General features: G+C 41.1%; 1 protein-coding gene across 2 annotated transcripts in view; it reads left to right on the top strand.

Moving 5' to 3' along the window:
- Nucleotides 1-24327, top strand: part of ATP10D (ATPase phospholipid transporting 10D (putative)) — a 116443-nt gene that overhangs the window by 78898 nt on the left and 13218 nt on the right. Inside the window, exons 11-19 of one of the 2 annotated variants that reach the window (XM_029234748.1) lie at nt 2286-2474; nt 4616-5225; nt 5852-5958; nt 8202-8328; nt 9907-10091; nt 14961-15267; nt 17875-17951; nt 18942-19067; nt 21781-21981. In XM_029234748.1, the coding sequence (XP_029090581.1) occupies nt 2286-2474; nt 4616-5225; nt 5852-5958; nt 8202-8328; nt 9907-10091; nt 14961-15267; nt 17875-17951; nt 18942-19067; nt 21781-21981 (1929 nt within the window). Of the gene's footprint in view, nt 1-2285; nt 2475-4615; nt 5226-5851; nt 5959-8201; nt 8329-9906; nt 10092-14960; nt 15268-17874; nt 17952-18941; nt 19068-21780; nt 21982-24327 lie in introns of those variants that run through there. The other variant, XM_029234749.1, reaches the window with a different exon arrangement.

Here is a 24327-nt window from a genome sequence, read left to right as displayed (position 1 = left end):
TTTCCTTAAATCTTCTTCTGGGCTCTTCTTTATATTATTTTATGATGCTTCTAGGGTCTTGTATGGTCCGGAGTTTCTTACATTTATTTTGACAGTACTTTTTATAAACACAGTTTTGCTGACCAGAGCCCCAGCTTTGGTCAGCTCCAGGATCTCTTTTATTCTCATGATCACAGCACAGATTCTTAAATTCCCCAGATGACTTATTAGATTGACTTATGTCTTTGTCACAAAGACGGAAGTTACAAATCTTCATTAGCCTTAGAGTAACTTCAACATGCAGTAGAGTCCTTATGTTCTGAAGCCAGTTATTAGTCAATGCGGAGATCATTGGCACAATGAAATCACCGTTTGCTTCTGAGGTCCCTAACTCAATCCTAATCATGTTCCAAAGAACAAACGTCCCTAAAAAATAAAATTAGGGAGACCTGCACATACTAGCCTCTTCTTGGAGATTCCTGGTACCCATTAAACGCTCTGAGAAGTGCTACAATAAAGCACTGTTTAAACATTTCTTAAATTTATTTCAGTATGGAACTCCTTGGGGTTTTGCTTAATTCGCATCAACATTCTGAGAAGGGTGCCTCTGGAAATACTGCTCCAACCCACGGCGTCTGTCACGCTCACTAGATAACAGTATCATCATAGACCTTCATTAATCCTATGCAACAAGGTTCCTGAGTATCGAGTGAGAAAGAAGTCTCAGATGTTGCCACTCTCTTCTGCTGACTTTGGCAAGGGGGTCCTCAAGGAAAGGATGGTTCTCTGAGTCACTGAGGGCCCAGCACAGGCGCTGGCTCAGTGTTACTATGTGTGAGACTCGGGAGGAAATGTGGCCAACTCGTTAATGAACGGCCATCAGATTACAAGTGCTTACGAACTCCATCAAACTGCAACAGGGTTCAAATTTTGCCAAGTCAAATATCACGGAGCAAGAGATGCTGTTTTTAGATAGAAATTTAAGAATGCCTTGTGACAGCAGAAAACTGGGACCTTTGAAACCCATTGTTAGCCTGGTAACCTGCCTGAAGGTGAGTGTATCGTTCGAGAAGGAGAAGGAACATTAAATTATTTGGGTTTCTGCTGTGCTGGTCTCATGTCACTCGTTCTCTCATTTACTTTATACAGCCACCCTGTGAGGTAGGTGTACTTTTTACCATTATTCAGAAGAGGGAAAATGAAGCTCAGAGGGTTAAGTAAGCAGCCTTAGGCCCCTAGAGGGTATGCAGTGGGTCTAGGACCTGAACCCAAACCCATGTGATTCCCAGCCTGTGCTCTTTTCTTATTGAGGCTGTGCTAAATCTCACCAAACTCCTAAGCATAAAATGCAAGCCACGGTCACTCTGAATCTAATATCACACATCTCCATATTTTACTGTGTTCTCTCCGTCACCTCTCCTGGCTTTTCTGCAGTCAGGACTCCTCTAGAATACAGTGGCACTTTTGTGAAAACTTGATTCAGAGGGGATGGCCCCTTTTTTGACTCATCTGAAAAATTTGTAAAGCAGTTGACTGCATACTACAGATTTCTAGTACAACATCCTTTCATTAAAACTAGTACTTCTAAATAAGAATGAGAAGTACTGTGTTTAACAAAAGGAAGTATTTTTCCCCAGTAAGCAAACTTCTTAAAGCCAATTTGTAAAAGGAATTGTACAAAAGAGAGGGGCATAGGGCACAGTTGCCAAAAATATTTGATGATCAGAAATCTCTTAGAGGGACCCTTGGATATTAGTGTCTTGTAGCATGTTACCAGGAAATACCGACGAACTCTGTTAGCGTGCTTATAGTAATTTCATTTCGGAGGGTTGGTTTTTAACAATAGTAGTGATTTGAGCTGTAAGGTATTTTGTTAAAATAACATAGTATGAATAACGCCCTCACTTTTAAAAGAATTGATATTCATCAGTTTCTGTGGGATGAATATATGCCCAAAGTAGAATCCTAGACACAATAAAATATAGCTCTGCCCTGTGTATTTCAAAATAAGAAAACTCACTCAGCTAGTTTTTGGTGAAAGGCATTGTTCCTCTCTTGCTTACTTTGAGTTAAGAGTCAAGGTAGTCTCCATTCATATTATGCATTCTGAATTTTCCATTTAATTTTTTTCTCTTTTATTTCCCTATTCTCACCTCCCATGACACCATGTCCATTAAATCTTTTTTAGAAGAATACAGTTTACTGTCTCGTGCTTCACAGATTCTGGTTAGAAAAGCTCACGTAGATTTAAAACTCGTTTTTTTAGGTACTTATTGTAACAACGCTTTGTCTTTTTGGATCTTCAGGAAACGGATGTGGTACCAGACACCAGGCTTTTGGACAAGTTTAGTCAGATTACACCTCAGCTTTTTACCCCACTGGATGAGACTATCCCAGATCCACCACTGGAGACTCTGTACATCATCGACTTCTTTATTGCTTTGGCAATTTGCAACACAGTAGTGGTTTCTGCTCCTAACCAACCACGGCAAAAGGTAAGTCTCTAATGCAAACAAGGGTCACCTTCCAGAAGAGAATTTTGGGTTTAAATGTACTTGTTATGTCGTCTTATTATGTGGATCGTAATTAACAATAGTAGCAGGTAATATTTATACATTACTTAATCTGTACTCTGAACTTATGATGTTCTAAGTGATTTACTGGTACTAATATGTTTAATGCTCCCAACAGCCCCATGAGTTAGGTGCTGTTACTCTACTGTTCCCCATTTTACAGGTGAGCTTAAGTAACTTGCCCAGGGTCACAGGACCAGTTTGTGGGAGACATAGGATTGAACCCAGGAAGTGTGGCTCAGAGCTACTATACTATTTTGCCTCTAGGAGGATAGCTGACGAGAACAATTCTTGGAAAATGTGACTCTGTTCATTTTGCTTTAGTTTGCTTACCAAATTTGAAGCTTTCTGTGGAACTTCTAAAACCTCCAACATATGCACTGCATCAAGCAAAATATAAAGTATTAGATTCATTATCATGTTTAATGATAATGTCCCTTTTCATGTACCAGTTGGGTAATGTAAACTCAATCGCTCTAAAATCCAATACATCTATAACATACCAAGGCTCTGCAGTTCCCACACAAGCTGGATTTTTAAAGTCTCTTTGTAGCTTAGAATCCATGGAAAATTCATTTTCAATTAAAAAGAAAAACTTGTTTTAGAGACTGGTGATTTACCGCTTGCTGTGCTCTCTTCCTTGAATATAACTCTCTCCCCTTTTGCATACATCTATTTAAAATTCAATTTGCAGCACAACTCAAAGTTTAATTTTCTGTTAGATCATTTTCTCTTGGCAACTTCAGAGGTGGTCAGTTTTAACATAAAAATGTTTTACTTCCCATTAAGCTTTCATTTGATCAGAAACTGTATTTTTATAAGATTTCAACTAGAAATTTGCTCTTTGAAAACTTACATAGTTAGAGGATAACTCACTGGATGTTCTGTTTTTCTCCCCATGTAACACTTTTTCATATACATCTGTTTCCAATATAGACATCTTTTGGTGTTTTCTGTTTAAGAAATATAGTTGCCTTATCCCCAAAGAATATAATATTCTGTAGCCTGAATCTCTAGGCATATAAGAGCCTAAGCCTCATGATATTTTAAGGTAGTGACAGAAAGGCAATGAATAAAGAGTTAATCAGAATTCATGTGGAGTACAGAAACGTCATCTGTGGTTGAGTTTCACTTTTCATTTTTGAGTTGCCAGTAAGTTTGAAAATTGACCAGCATGAGTCCCTCAAACTATCATAAAATTAATACTTATTAGGAGAAAATTCTTTAATGCCTTGGGCATTTCTAAATGAGAAAATTTTAGCATTCAATTAATTGGTCATCCCAATTAGTTATTAAATTCTAAATTTAATCACTGATAAGAGTTAAGATCTAGAAGAAATCAGGCTATGAACAAGAAAAAGTTCTATAAAAATAGAAATTTGAATTCCTATTATGATGCTGATAATTCTTCTGTGAGCTACTTTATTGGCCTACTTTGCTTAAAAGGTCATATTAACAACCTTTTTTAGAACCTGGAAAATAAAAGAAAAAAAGTACAGTTTGTTAATCTTTCGATTTACTTTCTTCCAGTGTTTTAAATGTGTATTATGATACATTTGTTTTTATACTGTTTTTAATACTATTTTTTTAGCTTTTTCAATAGTGCCCTGTAATCTTTATAAACTTGACCTTTAAATGTTCTGTAACATTTTAAGATGTTTCTAATTTGCTATTATAAAATACTTGCTTGTAATTTTTAAATTGTTATTGCTAGGATGCATATAATAAAGATTATTAATTTTTTATAGTTTAAGTTATTTCATTAGGGAATTTGCTATACGTACGTCCACTGCTAGCAACGTAGCATTTTATGTCTTTTGCTATCAGTTTTCTTCCTAAGTGGTTTTGAAATTCACAATGCCATCAACATTAGTGCATCTTTTTCATCATGGCTATTTTTATTTTTATTAACGTTTCCTGCGGCAGTTGTAAGTATGAAGCAGGCTGCTATGTGAGGGAGTGGTAACTCTTCATATCTCCTTTTTTCCCCCAGTTTGACCTCACAGTTGTTGTCAGCTGCCTTTGACTGTATTATCGAGACCTTCCCATATTATCTTTCCTAGATTGGACTCTCTTCTGTGCGTGCAATGCCCATTAAGTCTTTGGAAGAGATTAAAAGCCTCTTCCAGAGACTGTCTGTCCGAAGATCAAGTTCACCATCTCTTGCCAGTGGGAAAGAGCCATCCTCTGGGGTCCCAAATGCCTTTGTGAGCAGACTATCTCTCTTTAGTCGAATGAAACCAGCTTCACCTGTGGAGGAAGAGATCTCCCAGACAAGCAAGAGTCCCCAGGGCTCTGGTAACTCAGCTTGTCCCACAGAAACTGAGAAGCAAGACAGCAATGTGGATGTCACAAATGGCAAGGTGGAATCCCTCCCTGGACAGCCCTTGGCCTGCAGCCTGTGTTATGAGGCTGAGAGCCCGGATGAAGCGGCCTTAGTATATGCCGCCCGGGCTTACCAGTGCGCTCTGCAGTCCCGGACCCCAGAGCAGGTCATGGTGGACTTCGCTGCTTTGGGACCATTAACATTTCAACTCCTGCACATCCTGCCCTTCGACTCAGTCAGAAAAAGAATGTCCGTTGTGGTCCGGCACCCCATTTCCAACCAAGTCGTGGTGTATACAAAGGGCGCTGATTCTGTGATCATGGAGTTGCTCTCAGCGGCTTCCCCAGGTGGGTTCATACAGGACTGAGAGGGAAGTGATAGGAAGGGCTTGGAGATTGAAGGGCCACTCTCAAGGGATTTATAAAGGCAAACAAGCAGATCTGTAGGGATCCGTCACCCTTGGTGAAGTGAAGGGGAAGCTGCCTAGGATCTGGTGAGAAAGCACCTAAGTTTTGGGGTTACATGGACAGGGTTCAAATCTGGATTCTGACAGTAGCTATGTCTTGATAAAGTTACCTAACTGTCCTTTGCCTTCAATAGGTGGGGATTATGGTACCTCCTTTATAGGTTGCTGAGAGGTTTAATGATATACTATATGCAATGTAAGCCGCGCCTCTGACCAGAGCCTAGAAAATGGTAAATGCTCAGTAAATGACAGCCAGCATCCTTATAATCATTGTGACAGTCATTATCGATGGTGTGGGAATGGTGTTTGTATTAAGTTCTTGGTACTTTTCTCTCCCCAGGGAAAAAGAGACAAGGGAAAGATTTATTCTGAGGGGTCCTTTTTATAAATGCACATTTGGGATTCAGAACTACAAGACCTTTTGTTTGTTGTGGGTTAAGTTACCATTGTTTTAAAAAAATATGTCATTGGGCAAACTGGTGGGAACACGTGTGTTAATTATTTTAGATGGACCCGGTCTGGAAAAACAACAGACGATGTTAAGGGAGAAAACCCAGCAGCACCTGGATGCCTACACCAAGCGAGGCCTGCGCACTCTGTGTGTAGCAAAGAGGGTAAGGCTGCTCCGTGTGCCCGTAGGCTGGCTTCCTTCCTTCCTAGCTCCACTATCATTTAACGAAAACAAGCGCATATCAAACCCTGATCCAAGCATCGGGAAAAGTTTTTGGGCCACTGGGCTCTATTTTCATATCGCTTCTTTATTCCTTATATATTGGTTGGTTGTAGTTTGTTCTCAAAGTATTTTGCCAGAAAGATGTCTGAAAGTTATATTGTCTGAGTTCTCCCATGTTTCGATATATCCGAGTGCTTTTGTATGGAGTATGCAGTATGACTGGGAATAAACATCCCTGGATCCTACTCTCTTTCTCTGAGTACCTTGCAAATATCATTCCTCTATCTTACAGCATTAAATGTGCTTTGAAAAGAATGAGGCTGGAGACTGGCCTTAATTTTCCACTTATAAGTTCTTGATATTTTTTCCTGGTGGGCTCATAAGTCTTTATCTGTAAATCCAGGTAAATTTCCTAAATATTATCTCAGTTTTTATCATTCTCTATTGAGAATAACCCTGGGACATAGTGAATCCTTTCTAGATAAAAATTTAAGTAATAAGAAAGAAGACAGAGCTCCAAGAAGTGATTTGAGGGGCGTTCCTACCAGAACCACCCCTGGGGGCATGGGAGAAACAGAGATACGAAGCCTTTTAAGAGTGAATTGGTCAAGTTTTTTGTGCCACTCGGCCAGTGGGGTATGGCTTAGTTGTTGACCAAGTCAAGCTGCTCAGCTGTAATGAGGCTATATGCAAGGCCTTACACCCTTATATTACCCTCCCTCATTGATAAGCCAAGACGTCCCCAGCCCCATCCCTACAGCCATGGCCACAACCGCATCCCCAGCTGCACACCTAGATAGGGTTTCTTCCTTCAGTACAGACTCAGCTAACTCATTGTTTCAGAGTAGAGCAGCGGCAGGAGAAGGTGCGGAAGTCTACTTAGGGTGGAGAAGGAGAGTCTGGTAAGGGCTAGTGCAAGAGAAGGATGTGCTTATGGGGGAGGGAAGGGAGTCTGTTGTCAAGATATAACAGCTATGATGAACATTGAAGGAAAAGAAACAGAGAACAATCAGATCAGCCCACATAGGGGAAATATTGGAGAAGAACCAAGGAGGCTACTCTTGCCACCTCTCCCCCTCTTCTGCATAACTACCTCCTACCCGTTCTGTTGTCTTTTCCCTCCCTGGCTCTGAGCTCTACAGTTAATTTTTGCTGTGTTAGAAGCCAAAGTATCAATTTTCTCTCCTTCATTCTGGGCTCTGGCTGGTAGAGAAGATTGAGAGATACATGTAGATCAAAGTATCAGTGCTTCAATGGCTGTCCAGTAGTACCCAAACAATAGAGCTCCTGGGAGAACTGAATTGGAGACTATAGCTAGGACCTGAGGCCAATGTAGGCATCTCTCATTTCTTCTCCAAATTCTAGTTCTTGGGAACTGCCTTAGGGAAAGTGGGATCTGGTGTAGACTCTGAGGCACTTAGTCAACCAGCTGCGTGGAGAATCAAAAGCCTGCCTCATACACAGTTGTAAGAAGAATGAAGAATTCAAGATCGAAACAGACCTTCTGCCTCAGTGGAATGATCCTGCCCTGATAAAAATGTAGCCCAGTAGATGTCAGATTCTCCCAAATCAAATTACCTTGTGGGCAAGAATGAGTAGATAGAGAAATTGCCTCACCCCCTCTACTGCATGCTGCTTTATAAGAACTGAAAGTAGATTTCTCCCATTACAGCAACCTGAAGACAAAGGAAAATGTATCATTGTTTCCTTCTCCAGGAATTCCACTTAATTTTTTGTTTGGAAGAGAACTTCCTTGCTTCACCCATTTGGCCTCCTTTTTCTTTTAACCTTTACAGATAACTCACCCTATAAACCAGCCATCAAAAGAAATCAAAGGTGCTGCTAGCTATATAGTACCTGAAATTGAGTACTGGACACCACTTTTTCAACTGCACCATTAGAATAACCCTGAATTTAACTTTCAAGTGGCTCCTTTCTCCCAACTGCATACTCCCTGGTTTAATTGATTAACCTACTTTCATCTTATATGGTGCCTAGAATTTCCCAGAGATTCTGAGCTACAGGGTCTATCCATCCTCAGTGTTACACTAGTCTGATCACAGAGCTCGGGAAGTTTGTGACTGGGTAGTGTGAGGATTTGGACCTGGCCTGAGTGAACCCAGAGAAGGAAATACCATAGGCTCATCACATGGCCTGCCTCATAGCTTTTTTTCCCCCTCATAGGTCATGAGTGACACTGAATATGCAGAGTGGCTGAGAAATCATTTTTTAGCTGAAACCAGCATTGACAACAGGGAAGAATTACTACTTGAATCTGCCATGAGGTTGGAGAACAAACTAACTTTACTTGGTAGGTATTGTCTGAAGGGGGAATTTTCAAAAACACTTGATGTCTGTAAATTAGTTATTCACCAGTGGCTTTTTTTCACTTTGATCTAATAGATACATGTGGTTCTGCCCACCCCGTCCAGTTTGACTTCTACCCTGCTTCCAGTCCTTTCCAGTCCATTTTCCGCTGCAGTGAACTTAGACTTCATTTGTGGCAGGCTGGTCATCCTTAAGATCATTTAAAAATTCAATGCTTTAACGTAGAATACAAAGCCAATTAAATACCCTGGTTCAAGGGAGGAAAGCTAAAGTTTCTTGCCAGCCATTGGATAAGGTATTTAATATGTATTGTCTTTTTGAATCTGCACAACAAATCTCTATTTTATTTAGAAGAAACTTGGAGCACAGAGCAGTTTAATGACTTGTTCAAAGTCACGTGCTAGTGGCTGGCGGAGCTGGGGAGAAGCTCAGATCTACCTCACTCCAGGGCCCATATTCTTTATCTGTGCCTGCAACCGGGCTAATGAAATTTGTCTCTCTCCTCTTCCTTCCTGGTTTCAACTAAAAGTTGCACACCTGACACCTCTTGTCTCAGATAGAGCTGCATCTTAAAATCACCTGGAGCACTTTAAAAAAATACCGATGCCTGCCCAGGGATTCTGTTTCAATTGGTCTGATGTGTGGTGTGGCCATATTGAATTTTTCAAAGCTCCCCAAGTAGTTCTAAGAGGCAGCCAAGGTTGAGGAACACAGCCTTAGAGTACTAACACACCAAAACACCGGTCTCTGAGCTCTGTTCCTCTGCTTCAGAGAAAAAACAACGCTCTAACTTGGTCTCTAGCCAGTAAAGTAATGATTTTCCTCCTAAGTCATTTCTCCGTGACAGTGCGAGGGGTGCAGACTCACATTTCCACATCTGCAGTTCCAGACTCAAAACCGCTTTGTGAGTTTAGTGCCAAAACTCATTTAGCAGCAGAATCAGGCCTGATTTGATAAGACAATTTAAAGTCTTTATTATCCTAATTAGTGTGAATGTTGTAATTTGTAAGTTTTGCTAAAAGATACTAATACGCGTGATTACCAGATATTATAAAATATGATACATATATCCTCATACCTTTAAAAAGTCTGCAGAACTTCTGAATTCTAAAACATAGCCTCAGTTGTTACAGAAAAGGGGATTATGGACTTACAATATGAAAGAGCATTAAAAATAGATAATACGTGTTACTGACCAGAACAGTCTTTAAAAGCCTACCCTTACCCTCGGGAGTATCATGGAATTATAAAATTGAAGAGTAAGGATATATAAGTAATTGAATGAAACCCCCTCAATCTACAGAGAAGCAAGCTAGTCAAAAGGAGAGCAAGTAAATTTGATAAACTCGTTGATTGCGAAGGCTTTCTTCCCAAAATATTACTTTGTATATGATTTTGGTCTGAGTCTTCACGCTTCATTTGGACCCCTTGAAGCTACTGGAACCTTTTGTGTAGTTCAGGATTGGGTCGGCTAACAGATAGGGTTCAATTATAGTTTAGATGAGCTTCAGCTGGCTTTTGTGTTTCTTACAAGCCCTGTTGCATTTTGGTTATTTTTTAGGTGCTACTGGCATTGAAGACCGTCTGCAGGAGGGGGTCCCCGAATCTATAGAAGCCCTTCACAAAGCCGGAATCAAGATCTGGATGCTGACAGGAGACAAACAGGAGACAGCTGTCAATATTGCTTATGCGTGCAAACTACTGGAGCCAGAGGACAAGCTTTTCATCCTCAATACTGAGAGTAAAGTATGTTTACTGAGATCAAGCCAGTCTTTTTGTGTTTTCGAAGCCAACGGAATACTTGTGATGTGATGGCTATAAGGAGAAAGAAAAACCAATAACCATTAGCTCCTTGATAACTAGTGTATCTATCCAGCAACCTAGCTTGTTTAGTTCTTCTAAAGGCTTGGAAAATATCATGATTCAAAGGAATCATTGCTGAATAAAGACCCTGAAAGAAAATTTCCTTTTTGTTTGCCTTTCCCGCCCCCCGACTCCATATTGAATTATCACTGATTTGACAAGATTTAGACCATGATGACAAAATATGTCAAGCTCTGGGACAGAAATCTACCCCCCTTTCAAGCTGAGGAGAAGTAATGATTTCTGTTGGAGTCAGGTGAATACTTATTTTCCTGGTAATTCTAAGATTAGGCTCAGAGGATAATCCTGCTCTCTAGTGGTTAATCTTAGCTAGTGCACCTGAGAATATCAAAAATTGGAAGAACTGTTTAAGGGCAGAGAAAAAAGGGATTTTGGATTTTTTTTTCTCCTTTTTTTTGAGGAGAAGAATTTAAGAAATTTGGATTCAGCCTATTTTTCTAATACTCCTTCTCCCCTCCACCCCTGCCACTAATCTCTAATACAGATGTTCTAATCAATTAAACAGGTATTTTATTTTTTTCAGAATATTCCTAGTATAGTGATACTAAGATTTGTGCATACTGTTTAATTTGCTTGGAAAACCTTCCTCCTTCCTTCCTCAGTTGTCGTACTTTTATCAGTCACATCCATTCTGTCATAGCAACCTGCCTCAGAAATCCTCTGGAGCTTCTCACCTGGATCACATCTTGGGTCTTGGTCACAGGCTGCCACGTTTGGTTAGCCATGTTTTTATGGTCAGGCCTCAGTCAATACCCAACTAGATGGTACATTCTGAGGAAAGAGAATTTTCCTTATTCAACACGGAGTGAGTTCTCCTTGGCAGTTGACAGTGGCCCAGGGGCCCACAAGCATAGCCACCAGGCAGATCCCAGTTTCAGCTGGGGAGTGAGCACAAGAAAATGCTTGGTCATTTTAGTCACTAAAATGGAAGTGCCCTAAGTCTGGTAAGACCTGGATTCAAATGCTTAGCCTGCCAGTGACCAGGTATGTGACCTTGGCGAGGTACCCTCCTGAGTCATTTTCTTACCTGTAATGTGAGAGTAATGTCTATTTCACAGGGATGTTGTGGGCATTAAGTGGGAAAATATAAACTGTTTAATGTGGTGCCTGGCAGATGAAAGGGGTTCAATGAACTTTTAAAAGTAAAAGTAATAAATCATTTGTGTTCAGTTTTGACTATGCCATTTTTGTGAGCAGTAAAATCATTAGTATTATGAAATTTATTTATAAATATACAGTTTATGGTTAAAGGTATTTAAAACTACCAACTCAAGTCTTTATAGAGTATCCACTGTGGACTGCTCTAAATACAAAAGATTTTTTTGCTATCAGTAGGTATTTCACCTCAATTTTTCAGATAACTAAACGGAACACAGTGAGTGAACATAATTGAGTTTTATAATGACTCAAGTCGATGCATATAAAATCCCAAGCACATAGTAGGGGCTCAGTCACTGTATTATTTTCTCTTTTTCCCACTCTCCACCCCTCATATGCTAAGAGTTAAAAATGGAATTGAAGGTCATGAGCCCAATTTGTCGTTTAGCGAAGGACATTGCTCCTGTGACATTTTAGGTGGGCCACCTGGCAACCATATCTATAGTATAGTACCTCAACTTTACAGGTTTCCATCAACTTTGGTTCCTAAATTTGCAAATTAGGTTATGGTAAGTGTAGCCACTTACAAACCTTACATAATTTCTGTTCTCATAAATTTTGATTTTTTTTTGTTTTAATAGACTCATATCCTGGATTATTTACTGCCTTTCAGGATTCATCATTTAATTTTTTAAGTTTTTTTTTTTCATTTCATTTAAAATTTTCTTCTGAGATAGTAACTCTTTATATTCATGTTTCTTAGAATCTATAAAAGCCTTTTTCATACATGATCTCATTTGACCATTATAACTAGTAGAGCAGATAAAATTATCCCCATCTTATAGCCTGAGACTCCAAAAGGTTGTGAATTGCCTAAGCGCCGACAGCGGATTACTTGTCAAGCATGCTTTTGGTATTATGATACATATTATATAACCTATATCTATTTATCTGTATAAATACATTATTCATGGAGTTAAGTTCTATAAAGTTGCTGAAATACTGAAGTAGTAAAAACTGAACCATTGCCCCTATGGGAAATAAAGGATTAGGTTCCTGTGAGCCTCTGGTCATAACACTTTCATCAACCAATCAATACATAACTTTGTTTCATGTATGTTTCTTTTTAAAGACAACTTATTTTTTATATATATATATATAATCATATATATTATGTATATAATTTTGTATATATTATATATAATCATATATATAATTTTATACATATTATATATATGTAATTTTATACATATATAGTTGATTCATTAACATTGAACCCATGACCAACAGCATATAACTCAGGCTTGAACGAAGTTTGTCTCTAACAGGATATAACTCAGGCTTGAACGGAGTTTGTCTAACACACGTTTTCTACATAAGGCACATCACAGCGTTCCTGTACATAGGAACACTAGACAGCATTAAAGGGCTACAGTTAGGGCCATTTTAAACAGTGAAATCACCATCAAAAAGCACAAAACTGCAAAAAATGTGTCACCAGACAGACTGAAAAGGGCCCTTGTTTACAGTGTGGGAGCTGACCTAAGTCGGAGCATCATCACCTCACTCAGCTTCAGCTGGAAAGGTGTGTGTTGCATGACTCAAATCTTCGGTCACTGCGTGTGTCCACACATGACCAAGAAAGCACCTTTATCGTAGGATTACAGGTAAATTTTAGCAAGTAGGTGAATTTGCAAATATGGAATCTGCAAATAATGAAGATTGTCTATATGTGTGTATGTATATTTTTTCTATAACGAAAATATAGTTAATTTATACAACTAAACACTTTTGTACTCAAGAGAATAAAAATATCTAGAATCAATCTACGGTCGTAAAACCAGATAATTGACATTCATATCTCGAAGGGCATCCAGCCAGACTGCACTCTGCAGTGTGAGCATATGAATGCTCTACAGACCGTATTTTTACTGTTGTATAGTATTACGGCTATATTTTTTCACTTAACAGATATCTTAACCATCATGTCATGTTAATAGAGGTCTTGATTTTCAATGACTGCAGGGTATGTTACCTTCTAAATATACCATTTTAATTTAACCAAAGTTTGGAAGGTTTTTAAAAATATATTTTTACTATTCTATACTGAGCCTATGCTGAGCATCTTTGATTCATCTTTGTATACTTTTCCATGGGGGCTTTTGAGGTGCATGGGATCAGATTTATTCTCGTGGTAAAGGTTACCAGGTATCTCCATTTTGAACCTGAACCTCTTGTTTATAGTTTATATGGTGGTTAAGTATTTGTTGTGTCTGTGTGCCTACATATTCATACCTACTTCCCATCTTATTTTGCTTTGGGTTGAGAAATGCTTGATGAAGTAGCATTTGAAATAAGAGTAAATGGCCTCTGAGTGTGAGGGGCTCTTTCGTGAATAAACTATTTCAGGCTTAGTGTATAAACTTAAATGCACCGTTCCAGGATTTTGTTTGCCTCTGTCCTTAGTGGTCATTTGACACAATAATTTCTGTATAAGTTTATTGTTCATGTTCTTGAGTAGAATTCATCTAATGAATATTTATTGGGTGCTTAACGTGGCCCTCTTTTAGGCATTAGGAAGATTTCAAAAGTAAATTAAAAGTGCTGTCTGTCTTCAAAGAGCTTCCTAACAAACGTGGGATGAGGAGAGTGGAGGGATGTATGCACACCAAATGGGATAAGGCCACTAAGAACATCGACCAGAATGTTAACTCGGTGAGGGTGGGGATTTCTGGTTCATTGATGTATCCCCAGCACCTAGAATTTTTTCAAATACACAGTAGCTTCTCAATAAATAGTAAGTGAGTGAATGTGTTGAATCAAAGAAGAGAAAAATAGGGCTTCCCTGGTGGCGCAGTGGTTGAGAGTCCGCCTGCCGATGCAGGGGACGTGGGTTCGTGCCCCGGTCCGGGAAGATCCCACATGCCGCGGATCGGCTGGGCCCGTGAGCCATGCCCGCTGAGCCTGCGCGTCCAGAGCCTGTGCTCCGCAATGGGAGAGGCCACAACAGAGAGAGGCCCGCGTACCGCAAAAAGACAACAACAACAACAAAAAAAAAAGGAGAGAAAAATAACTATTACTGTTTTAAATTCTGCTGTGTCATGCTTTACACTAGGAGCTGTGCATGTATTGGGTTGGCTCAAAAGTTCGTTTGGGTTTTTCCAAGACATCGTACGGAAAACCCGAACGAACTTTTTGGCTAACCCAATATTATTTCACTTATTCCTCACAATGAATTATAATGTAGACGTTTGAATTTTTCTCATGAGAAAGTTGAGGCTCAGAGGTTATATTAATTTGCATAAAGTCAAGCAGGTAGTAAATGAGAGAAAGACCGAAGGGCTCTTGAGATTCATGGTTTGAGAAGGTAAATTGCACAAATAAAGAAAGAAATTCTAAAACTATTTCTTAGTTGTACAGTTGGAAGTGAGATGCACCCCATCCTTTTATCCTGTCCCCATATACACACAGAAGTCTCTGTGGAAGAGCTGTGAGGTCTTGGAAAGTAACCGATTATTCACTCCCTGGGGTTGACTTGATGAAGCAAATGTTAAAGAATAGCAATGATAAATATAGCTGGATGTGGCCAGCAGGGGAGCCCCAAGGCTAACTGTCTTTGCCTCTCGTTTCAAGAATGCCTGTGAGATGCTGATGGACACGATCTTGAAAGAACTTCAGAAGAAAAATCCAGCTTCTCCAGAGCAAGCCTCAAGTGAGGCTTTACACCAGCCTCCCGCGCCCCCGGACTCAGGGCTGCGAGCTGGACTCATTATCAACGGAAGGACCCTGGAGTTTGCCCTGCAGGAGAGTCTGCAGAGGCGGTTCCTGGAGCTGGCTGCTCGCTGCCATGCTGTGGTCTGCTGCCGAGCCACGCCCCTGCAGAAGAGTGAAGTGGTAAAACTGGTTCGAAGCCATCTCCGGGTGATGACTTTGGCCATCGGTGAGTGGAAGTGGAACCCAGCCCTGCACTTCTCACTTTCATGTCACACCAGAGGCTGATCCTTCTGTCTGTCCTTTCTTCTGTACACGTTTGCCCTTCTCTCGGTCTGTCCTTTTCCTCCCCCACTTTCCCTCCCCTTTCCTCCCTTCTTTCTCCTCCGTCCCCTCACTCCCTCCCCTTTCCCCTCCATCACCTATTTGGCCTCCTCTTATGAACCAGGTGGTAGAGATGTGACATGGAAAACAATATAATAGGACTCTGTGGTACATGTCAGATCCCCAAATCATCTGGATTAAGGAGGGTAATGTACTGAATCGGAGACCTGAGAAATTCATGAGTTCTGCCTTCGAGAAAGTTAAATTCAAGAATATGAACAGTTCATTTGTTTATTCATTCAACCGCTATTTATTGAGTGCCTTCTATGTACCAGGCATTTTTCTAGGCAGTGGAGATACAAGAGTGTACAAAACTGACAAAGTACCTTTCCTTAAGGAACTTACGTATAGGAGGAGGGTAATGCAGTAAAAAGTGGAAAAAAAAAAAGGTATAAAAATATAAGATATCAGATAGTGACCAATGCTATTGAAAAAAATAAAGCAAAGTCAGGTGATGCAGAGCATTGGGGGAGGCGGAAGGGACTTCTATTTTAAATAGATTTTTCAGAGACAGTCTTACTGATAAAGTTGTGTGTAAGCAAAGACTTGAAGGAAATGATAAGGGAAAGAAGACAATGGACCATGCTTGGTGTGTTCAAACCCAAAGTAGGTTGAGCAAAGGGAGGAGTTTTCTGCAGGTTAGTGAAGGACAGAGAGGTGGCAGGCGACCAGGTCCTGTAGAGTCTTGGAGGCCATTAGGAATTTTGGCTTTTATCTGAAGAGACAGAGAGCCACAGGGGGAATTTGAGCAGAGGGAGGGAGGAGGGACGTGAGCTGCCTTAAGTTGAAAAGGATCACATTGGCTGCTGTGTTGAGAGGAGCCACTGGGTTGTAAGGACATAAGGAAGGAGACCAGTTGAGCAGCTATTGAAATAATTCAGGGAAAAGATGATTGTGGCTCGAGCGCAGGTAGGAACAGAGGAGGTGGTGGGATGTGGTAAGATAATGGACATGGTTTGAAGAAAGAGCTGCTGATACCTGCTGACGGATTGGATATGTTATATAATAGAAGGGGTCAAGGGGGACGTCAAGGTTTTGTCTCGAGAACAGAGGGACGGAGCTGCCATTTACTGAGATGGAGTCGGGTAAGCAGGAGTTGGGTTTTATACATGTTAAGTTTGAGAAATCCATTAGATGTCTAAAGCAGTGAGTCAAGTAGGCAGCTGGAGATAAAGTCTGGAATTTAGCAATGAGGAATTGGCTAGAGACATAAATTTGGGAATTGTAAGTCTAATGGTGATATTTAAAGCCCCGATAGTATTATCAGTGAGATTACCAAAAAAATGAGTGTAAGTGGAGAAGAGAAACAGGGTGAAATTAAGCTCTGAGACACTCCAAAGTTCAGACATTAGCAAGATGAACTCAGCCATCTCTTATGGTCTCTGTTTCCACCTGGATTATTTTCAGTCTCAGGTAGCATCTCCCCTCAGGGTGTTGGTACAGCTACTGAAAATTCCCACCTTTATATCTTATCCTATTAGCAACCTGAGAGAAAAGATAACACCTCTCCTCAAGTTGCTGGAATAAAGTATCAGGATTAGGGTGAAATTTTGTTCAGCTATCTTATTGAATGAGCATATAAATGAGTGAATTGTTCAAGCCCCTGGATCCATCTGTTCCTGAGGCTAGAGCCCTGGACATGTCAATTCTATCAATTCAGCTGAATCATGTGCCCGTCTCTGAACCAACCACTGAGGCCAGGGAACAGGCAATGGTAATTGTCCAGACCTGAGTCAGTTGCCCATCCCAAATCTGGTGGTTTGGGCTCAGAGACTCGTGGACTCAGAGTTCCCAAGGAAAATCAGGATACTATTACCAGAAAACAAGTTAAGGTTGCTGGGCAGTTGGGAACAACAGATGTTCATTACCAGCAGGAATGTAATACCTCCTCTAAAGAAGCTTCCAATGTGTTGGGAAGACAAAGAAATCTATAGCAAGCTTAATACCATGCTAGATATGATAGAGATTCGTAGGGTGTGGTGCTTGGAGCCTAAGGAAGGGGCATTGAATCTAAAAGGAACATGAGAAGGACTTCCCAGAGGAAGTGATTATCTAAGCTGGGCGCAAGAGCCCTTGAAATCCAGCAAGGTGGGGCAGGGGTGATGAGGACAGTGTTATAAGAATAGAGAAACAGCATGTGCAGGGCTGGAAGGAGTAGGGTATATCTGGAAAATTGAAAGTAGAATGAGTGACACATAGAGAAAGGGGAGGTCAGTCCAGGTAGGGGCTGTAGCATGAAGGATTTTAAGGTAGTGTTGAGTATGGAATTCTTCCTGATGGCAGTGGGATGCCACATTGCATTTGTGCTTAGCTAGCTTCCAGGCAACTTGGAGACATGGGATAAGCTTTGAAGGATTTGTTTGTTTGTTTGAGTGGCCACTGTTGATTTGCACAGTTGGCAGTTTTTCTTTGCTCCTCATATGTTTCTCACCTTTTCTTCTGTTTCACAAAGGTGACGGTGCCAATGATGTTAGCATGATACAAGTGGCAGACGTTGGGATTGGGATCTCAGGTCAAGAAGGCATGCAGGTGAGAGGATGTTGTGCACCCAAACACCACGAACTTGACCTGCCCATCCAAAGGCAGCATTCTCCATGGTCAAATCTCTGTGGTAGAGTGAGGCTGTCTGCGGCTAGCTCAGGAGTGGGTGGCAGGACATTTAGCCATTCGTTCACTGATTATTTACTGGGTGAGTATTATGGTAATTTCCCTGGGTAATTTTAGCTCTGTGGCCCACTTGTTCAGTTTAAAAATATATAACTTACCTAAGTCATAAGGATATATATTTTTAGCACTGCAATAGCTGTATGACTTTTGACACTGATGAGAGCTACTAAGGATTTGAATGAAATATCTAAAAATCCTAAAGAGAGGGAGAGGGGGAGAGAAGATAGGAGAGAATGAGGGAAGTGGGATTGTCCTACTTTCATGTGTGCACATGTGTGTTGAATAGTGTTTTAGGCACAAAATTCAGATAGAAGCTTGTCCAAAAGACTGCTTGTCATGTATGGAGCAAGTGCTGTCAAAGGAAAGTGGGATGTGAGGCTTAGGGTTTCCCGAGAACGATAAATTACAACATCTCTATAAAAGATGAGAAATTCAAATACGTCCTTTGCCTGCTACATTATACAGAGTCACATGAAGTCATGACTATATACTTTTAATATTCTCCTCATGGAGGAGAAGCAAATGCACGCTGTAATGCGCAGAGTTCTTGGTAAGGGAGCCGCTCTCTAGGGAAAGTACACTTGCTGAAATTACATCATGAACGGTGACCAGAGAGAAGTTTTGTTTCATTGGACCACATTGGAAAACTGAGTGGTGACTCCAGGTAACCCGTTAAGGCTCTGTATTCATGGGTTTTTGTTTGTTTAAAGGTGTTTTTTTTTTTTTTCCGGTCTTAGGTTTAAACCGCATATTTGACCAGTCTGAGCCTGCTGGCGGTTAGGCTGCCATGCTGCGTCTGTTCTAACATGTTCCATTGCTCAGGGTGACGTTCTCTCCCCGTTGCCTCTGCAGGCTGTGATGGCCAGTGACTTTGCCATTTCCCAGTTTAAACATCTCAGCAAGCTACTCCTTGTCCACGGGCACTGGTGTTATACCCGACTTTCCAACATGATTCTCTATTTTTTCTACAAGAACGTGGTATGTAGCTCCAGAAAATTCGCCCCCCTCCCTTCTCCCTTCCACTCCAGCTTGTGTAAGGGGTGAAGAGGAAGGGCCCGATGCTAAGCTCACTTTGCTTGTTGATGTTTGGGAAGCAGCCAGGAGCACTTCTGCTGTCTTACCAGGAATAATCTGGGAATGTGCTGTGTTTCAGCTGCTGAGAGCAGATTGCTAGGCTTGTCCATCTGCTAGCATTTTCTATTCCCTATGCATTTAAATTCAATTAAGCCCTGTCTGATTCGTTTAGAATCCAGCTTTTGACCTTCCATAAAAAGGTTGTGACAAGCAGAATTATGAAATGTTTAATGCTTTCTGTCAGTAGAGAATGAAAAGGTTTTCTTCAATTTTACAGGAGATATAAAAACTATATATGTATATATGCTGTCCCCAGACGGATGTCCCATGTGGTATATTGAAGACACAGATACAGATGAAAACCCAGTATAGTGCTTTAGGCTGTAGCTGGCTAGCACTCCCAGATGAAGAATTCTTTGACAAGCCTGTGAAATGTGTTTGTGCTTGGTAGCTATTGGATTGTCAAGGGACTTAATTTTTGACTATGTAATTCATAGAAGGGCAGAATTTGCGTAGTAGGATTCCTGGCTTCGAATCTTCAGCAAACCATTTAAATTTCAGTTTTCTCTTTCATAAACCCATGTGGACCTTAGATTGCTTCACCTAAATCCCTTCTAGGTGGGGTGATTATGTAAATATGTCATGATTTTCAGACCACATTTATTCTTGGTCTTTAAAGTGCGTATGTAGCAAGTTAGTAGTAAACAGAAATTTACATCACTCTGTTGAAATGCCGTCTTTAGGAAAAAGATGACTTTAATGAGTCATTTTTAGGATATCCCAAATATGTAATTTAGATCGGTGCGTGCATGTGTGTCTGTCGGTCAGTCAGCAGGAGCATTTTTTTTTCCTATAGCAAGATGAACTTTTCAGGAAGCTTTCAGTACTTTCCTAATTGGAATTAGCACATTCAATCAAAGTTTAAGAAAGCGTTGATACTGTATGAAAATATTTGAAATGTATAATATCTCTGTCAGTGTGATTCTGGGGAAAGCTGTGATTTGTAACTTAAAATTCTAGGACTTAGTGGTCAATGACTTTTAGAGGGGAGCCCATCTCCCAGGTTTTTAAAATACCTTTGCATTTTTCTACCTTCTCTTCTATTATGATGCAGTCCACTGCATCCTCTCCCCCTTCCTTTTAACTCCATATTTCTAACTAATATTAGAAAGAGACTAGGACATTATGATAAAACAAATGTCTAACTGTTGTTAAGTATTTAAAATTTTGTCTCATGGAAAAAAAAAAAAGATACCACATGCAGTTGGAGAGAGGGGGTGTTTATTAGTAGAGAGAACATCACCAGGGAGCAAGGACCCTGGGGCCGTTCTGCTCCATAAACCTTGATGGCCGTTCACACTGAAATCCTCCTGACTTGTTTCTGCCTCTTTCTTGCCTAGCCAAACAACAAATGGTCTGTAAACTATGGAGAACAGGGCTAGTATCAGAAGCCATTCGAATAGCTTAGCTTTCTGAGACTACGGTTCTTGCATCTTGGGCAATTTTTGAGATAGTGATAAGGACTATGGATTCATTCCCCAGAATAGTGCCCCAAACCGCATATACCTAAAACCTGTACATTTTCAGGAGTGAGGCATAATGCATATCCATGCACCCTAGACTAAGAAACTCTATTCTAAGGATTGTGGTCCCCGTCCTGAGGTGTTTCAGTGTATCTATGGTGCCAACAATAATATCTTAATCAATTAATTAAAATCGATAAAAAGGCATTTTTCAGGTCATGAGCAGTTGCTAACTGGATCTTGATACTAAGACCTGATGTCGTATAATTCTCATTTTCCAGACAGAGAAAGCAAAATTCATAGAGGTTATTAAAATGACCTAAAGTCATATAGTCAATAGGAAGTTTCCCTAGGACTTGAAACAAGACCCCCTAATTCTAAGCCCAGTGACCTTTCCTGTGGCCTGCCTTGCTTCAGGGCACAGAGCTTTTGCTATCATGGACTTACTCTGTCTGAGACAAAATAAGAAACTATGTATGTGCCTGGCCTCTAGCATGACCACCTGTCCTGGTTTTCCTGGGACTGTCCTAGTTTTTATAGTAAGAGTACCATGTCCTGGGAAATTCCTCAGTCCCAAGCAAACTGGGATGGTTGGCCACTCAACTGACACCATCACATTTCACCAGGAAAAAATAATTGTGAACCCAGAAAGCAAGAGAATGAACACTTGTTGTATGGCTGCCACATACCAGGCACAGGGCTAGATTCTCTTCATCTGGAGCTAGAACATCTGCATTTGAATACTGACTCTGCCACGTGTTAGCCAGGTAACTTTGGGCAAGTTCCTTAGCCTCTCCGTGCCTTACTTTCCTCATCTGTAAAATGGGAACAACAGTAATTCCCAAGTTGTTACTAAAATTAAATGTATTCTCTTTAAAGCTCTTAGAACAGTGCCAGCACCACATAGTAAATGGTCTGTGTGTGTGTGTTTTAATTTACCAAAAAAAGCTGCAAGGTAAGTTGTGATCTTCCATTCTGTGAGTGAGGAAAGGAGGGGCTGAGATCACACGGCTCAGAACAGCAGCGTGTGGCGTGTGCGGTCCTAGCACGCATTGCTGACTCTAAGACGCAAATGTTCCTCTTTGTGTCCCTAGGCCTATGTGAACCTCCTTTTCTGGTACCAGTTCTTTTGTGGGTTTTCAGGAACATCCATGACTGACTACTGGGTCTTGATCTTCTTCAACCTTCTTTTCACATCCGCCCCTCCCGTCATTTACGGTGTCCTGGAGAAAGATGTGTCTGCAGAGACCCTCATGCGACTGCCTGAGCTTTATAGGAACGGCCAGAAGACAGAGGTGGGTGTATGGCAGAAACGCACAGAGACCGATACGTAGCTGCTGTCAAAGCTGCTCAGCTCCAGTGTTGTCGGGTATTGAAAACTATTTGAGTCATCTGTTTGTTTCCAAAGATCTCTACTAACACAGCAGCTATGAAGTCAGTCGCTTCTGAGATGAACACAAATAAAACTGTGAAAGATCTTAGGTATTTATAAGCAGAAATCCAGTCCTCAGACCTTACAACTAATAATATCTAATATTTACTAGACCGCATGGTGCTGCCTTTTGTGCACAGTACTAAATGTCCCCAGTCCCATTTATCTTCACAAAGCACTTTGAGAGAGGACTTGGTATTGTTCCCATTCTAAGAGAAAGAATCTGAACTGCAGGGGGGCTGAATAATTTTTCCCAAAACCTCACAGCTAAAAAATGGCAGAGCTAGGATGGGAACCCTTATTAGTCTGGTTCTAAAGCCAAACTTAACTTCTTCAGGTTCTGCTGTCACGCAGAATAGTGCTGTGAACTTAACGGTTCCCTCTCCCTAAACGCATGTCACACCTCCCCTTAACTCAGTCCTGTCCATCCACCTCTGATATGTCCCTTATGTCTCATTTCCTCTTATCTATAGTACTGTAGTTGCCGATTAATTGGGCTAGCTGTCTTAAAAGCTTTTTTTTTCTAATTTGTCTTTTACAAAATTAATAACCAGCATTGAGATGGTCTTATGAACATTTATGTAATGCCTCTTACATGCCAGGCACTGTTATAAGTCCTTAACTTACATAAATCTACTTCTCAAAATGATCCTGCAGGGTACATGCTACCGTTATCCACCCTAGATGAGGAAAGTCAGGCACAGGGAGGTACTTTAAGTAATCTGCCTGGGTCACCAAGCTCATGGGTGGTACAGGTAAACCCCGGTTCCCGACCCCCTGCTGTGCTGCAGAAAGAACACTGATGCTATCTTTGGTCCTTGGGTGCACCCCACACCCCCACCCCTTCGCTGTTTAATGGCCAGAAATCCAAAGTGCTCTCCTAAGGACATTGCCAGGATCACAGAGACTGAGGTGGACCAGCAACCTGTAGACACGTATAAGCAGACAAAGCTGAGGGGTCAATCTGGTCAGATATTCTAGCCTCGAGAAAAGGACTCTGTTAGTCAGGACTCTTTCCGTTGCAAGTGACAGAAAACCAGCTCAAATTGGCTTAATGAAAAATGGAAATATATTGGCTCTCATAGCTGCAAAATCCAGGAGTAATGGTAGACAAATAGCATTAGTCTTAAAGCAACTGTCAATGTGCTGGTTACAACTCCTTGGCCCAGCTTGAGTCCCATGCCTTTGCCTGTGCTTATCATTGTGGCTAGAAAGATCATTTTCTCATTGACTAGGCCTGGGCCATAGATCATTCCTGAGGACAGAGCTGAACCCTATGGACAGGATTGGGAAGGAGGGTTTCCTGTAAAAGGACTGGAGAGACGAAAATGAGACCCATCATGAGAAATCCATGGGTCGGGCTTTACTGGCCTCACTGTTGTGAAGACACTGACCCAGAGCAGCACGTGTTAGAAATGATGGGTGATGTTTAGCCTGAGTTTAAATTCTGGTTCAGTGGTATGTGACCTTGGTAAGGTATTTAACTTGCCTGTACTCCGGTTTCTTTACTTTATGGAGATGGTGTGAGGATTAAGTAAGATTGCGCTGTCAATATTGTTATTTTTACCCCACCCCCAGCTCCAGACTTAACCAAAAATTCGAGGAAATCCTGAATTTAAAATGATGCATTGGGCTTCCCTGGTGGCGCAGTGGTGGAGAGTCCGCCTGCCGATGCAGGGGACGCGGGTTCGTGCCCCGGTCCGGGAAGATCCCACATGCCGCAGAGCGGCTGGGCCCGTGAGCCATGGCCGCTGAGCCTGCGCGTCCGGAGCCTGTGCTCCGCAATGGGAGAGGCCACAACAGTGAGATGCCCGCGTACTGCAAAAAAAAAAAAAAAAAGATGCATTTATTTCCATCAATCCAATTTTATTATGGGTTGAACTTCCTTTTGAGACTGGAGGGTAATTTAATGTCCTTAGGCTCATGGAGCAGCATGGAGGAGAAGTCAACTTCCAGGGAGGAAGAAATCCTTACAATCCTTTAATATCATCCAACCCATTCAGATCAAAGAACCACATGAGGTTTTCCTAAAAAAGTCCAATCTGACTTAAAGCTCAAGGCCAGGGGTGCAGGAATATGTGGTTGATATTAATGAAGATTGTCCTGTACCCTAGGTCTGAGTTAAATTCCAAGTCCATTGGGGAAAGAGGGGTAAGAGCAGACCTTTAACGTTTTCATAGCTTGGTGTTTTAAAAGCCCATTTGTTCAG

This window comes from Monodon monoceros, unplaced genomic scaffold (genome assembly GCF_005190385.1).
Source record: "Monodon monoceros isolate NGI ecotype Baffin Bay Population unplaced genomic scaffold, NGI_Narwhal_1 Super_Scaffold_20, whole genome shotgun sequence".
Lineage (NCBI taxonomy): Eukaryota > Metazoa > Chordata > Mammalia > Artiodactyla > Monodontidae > Monodon > Monodon monoceros.
Note: the sequence above shows the minus strand (reverse complement) of the source record. Positions and strands in the feature narration are given on the sequence as shown.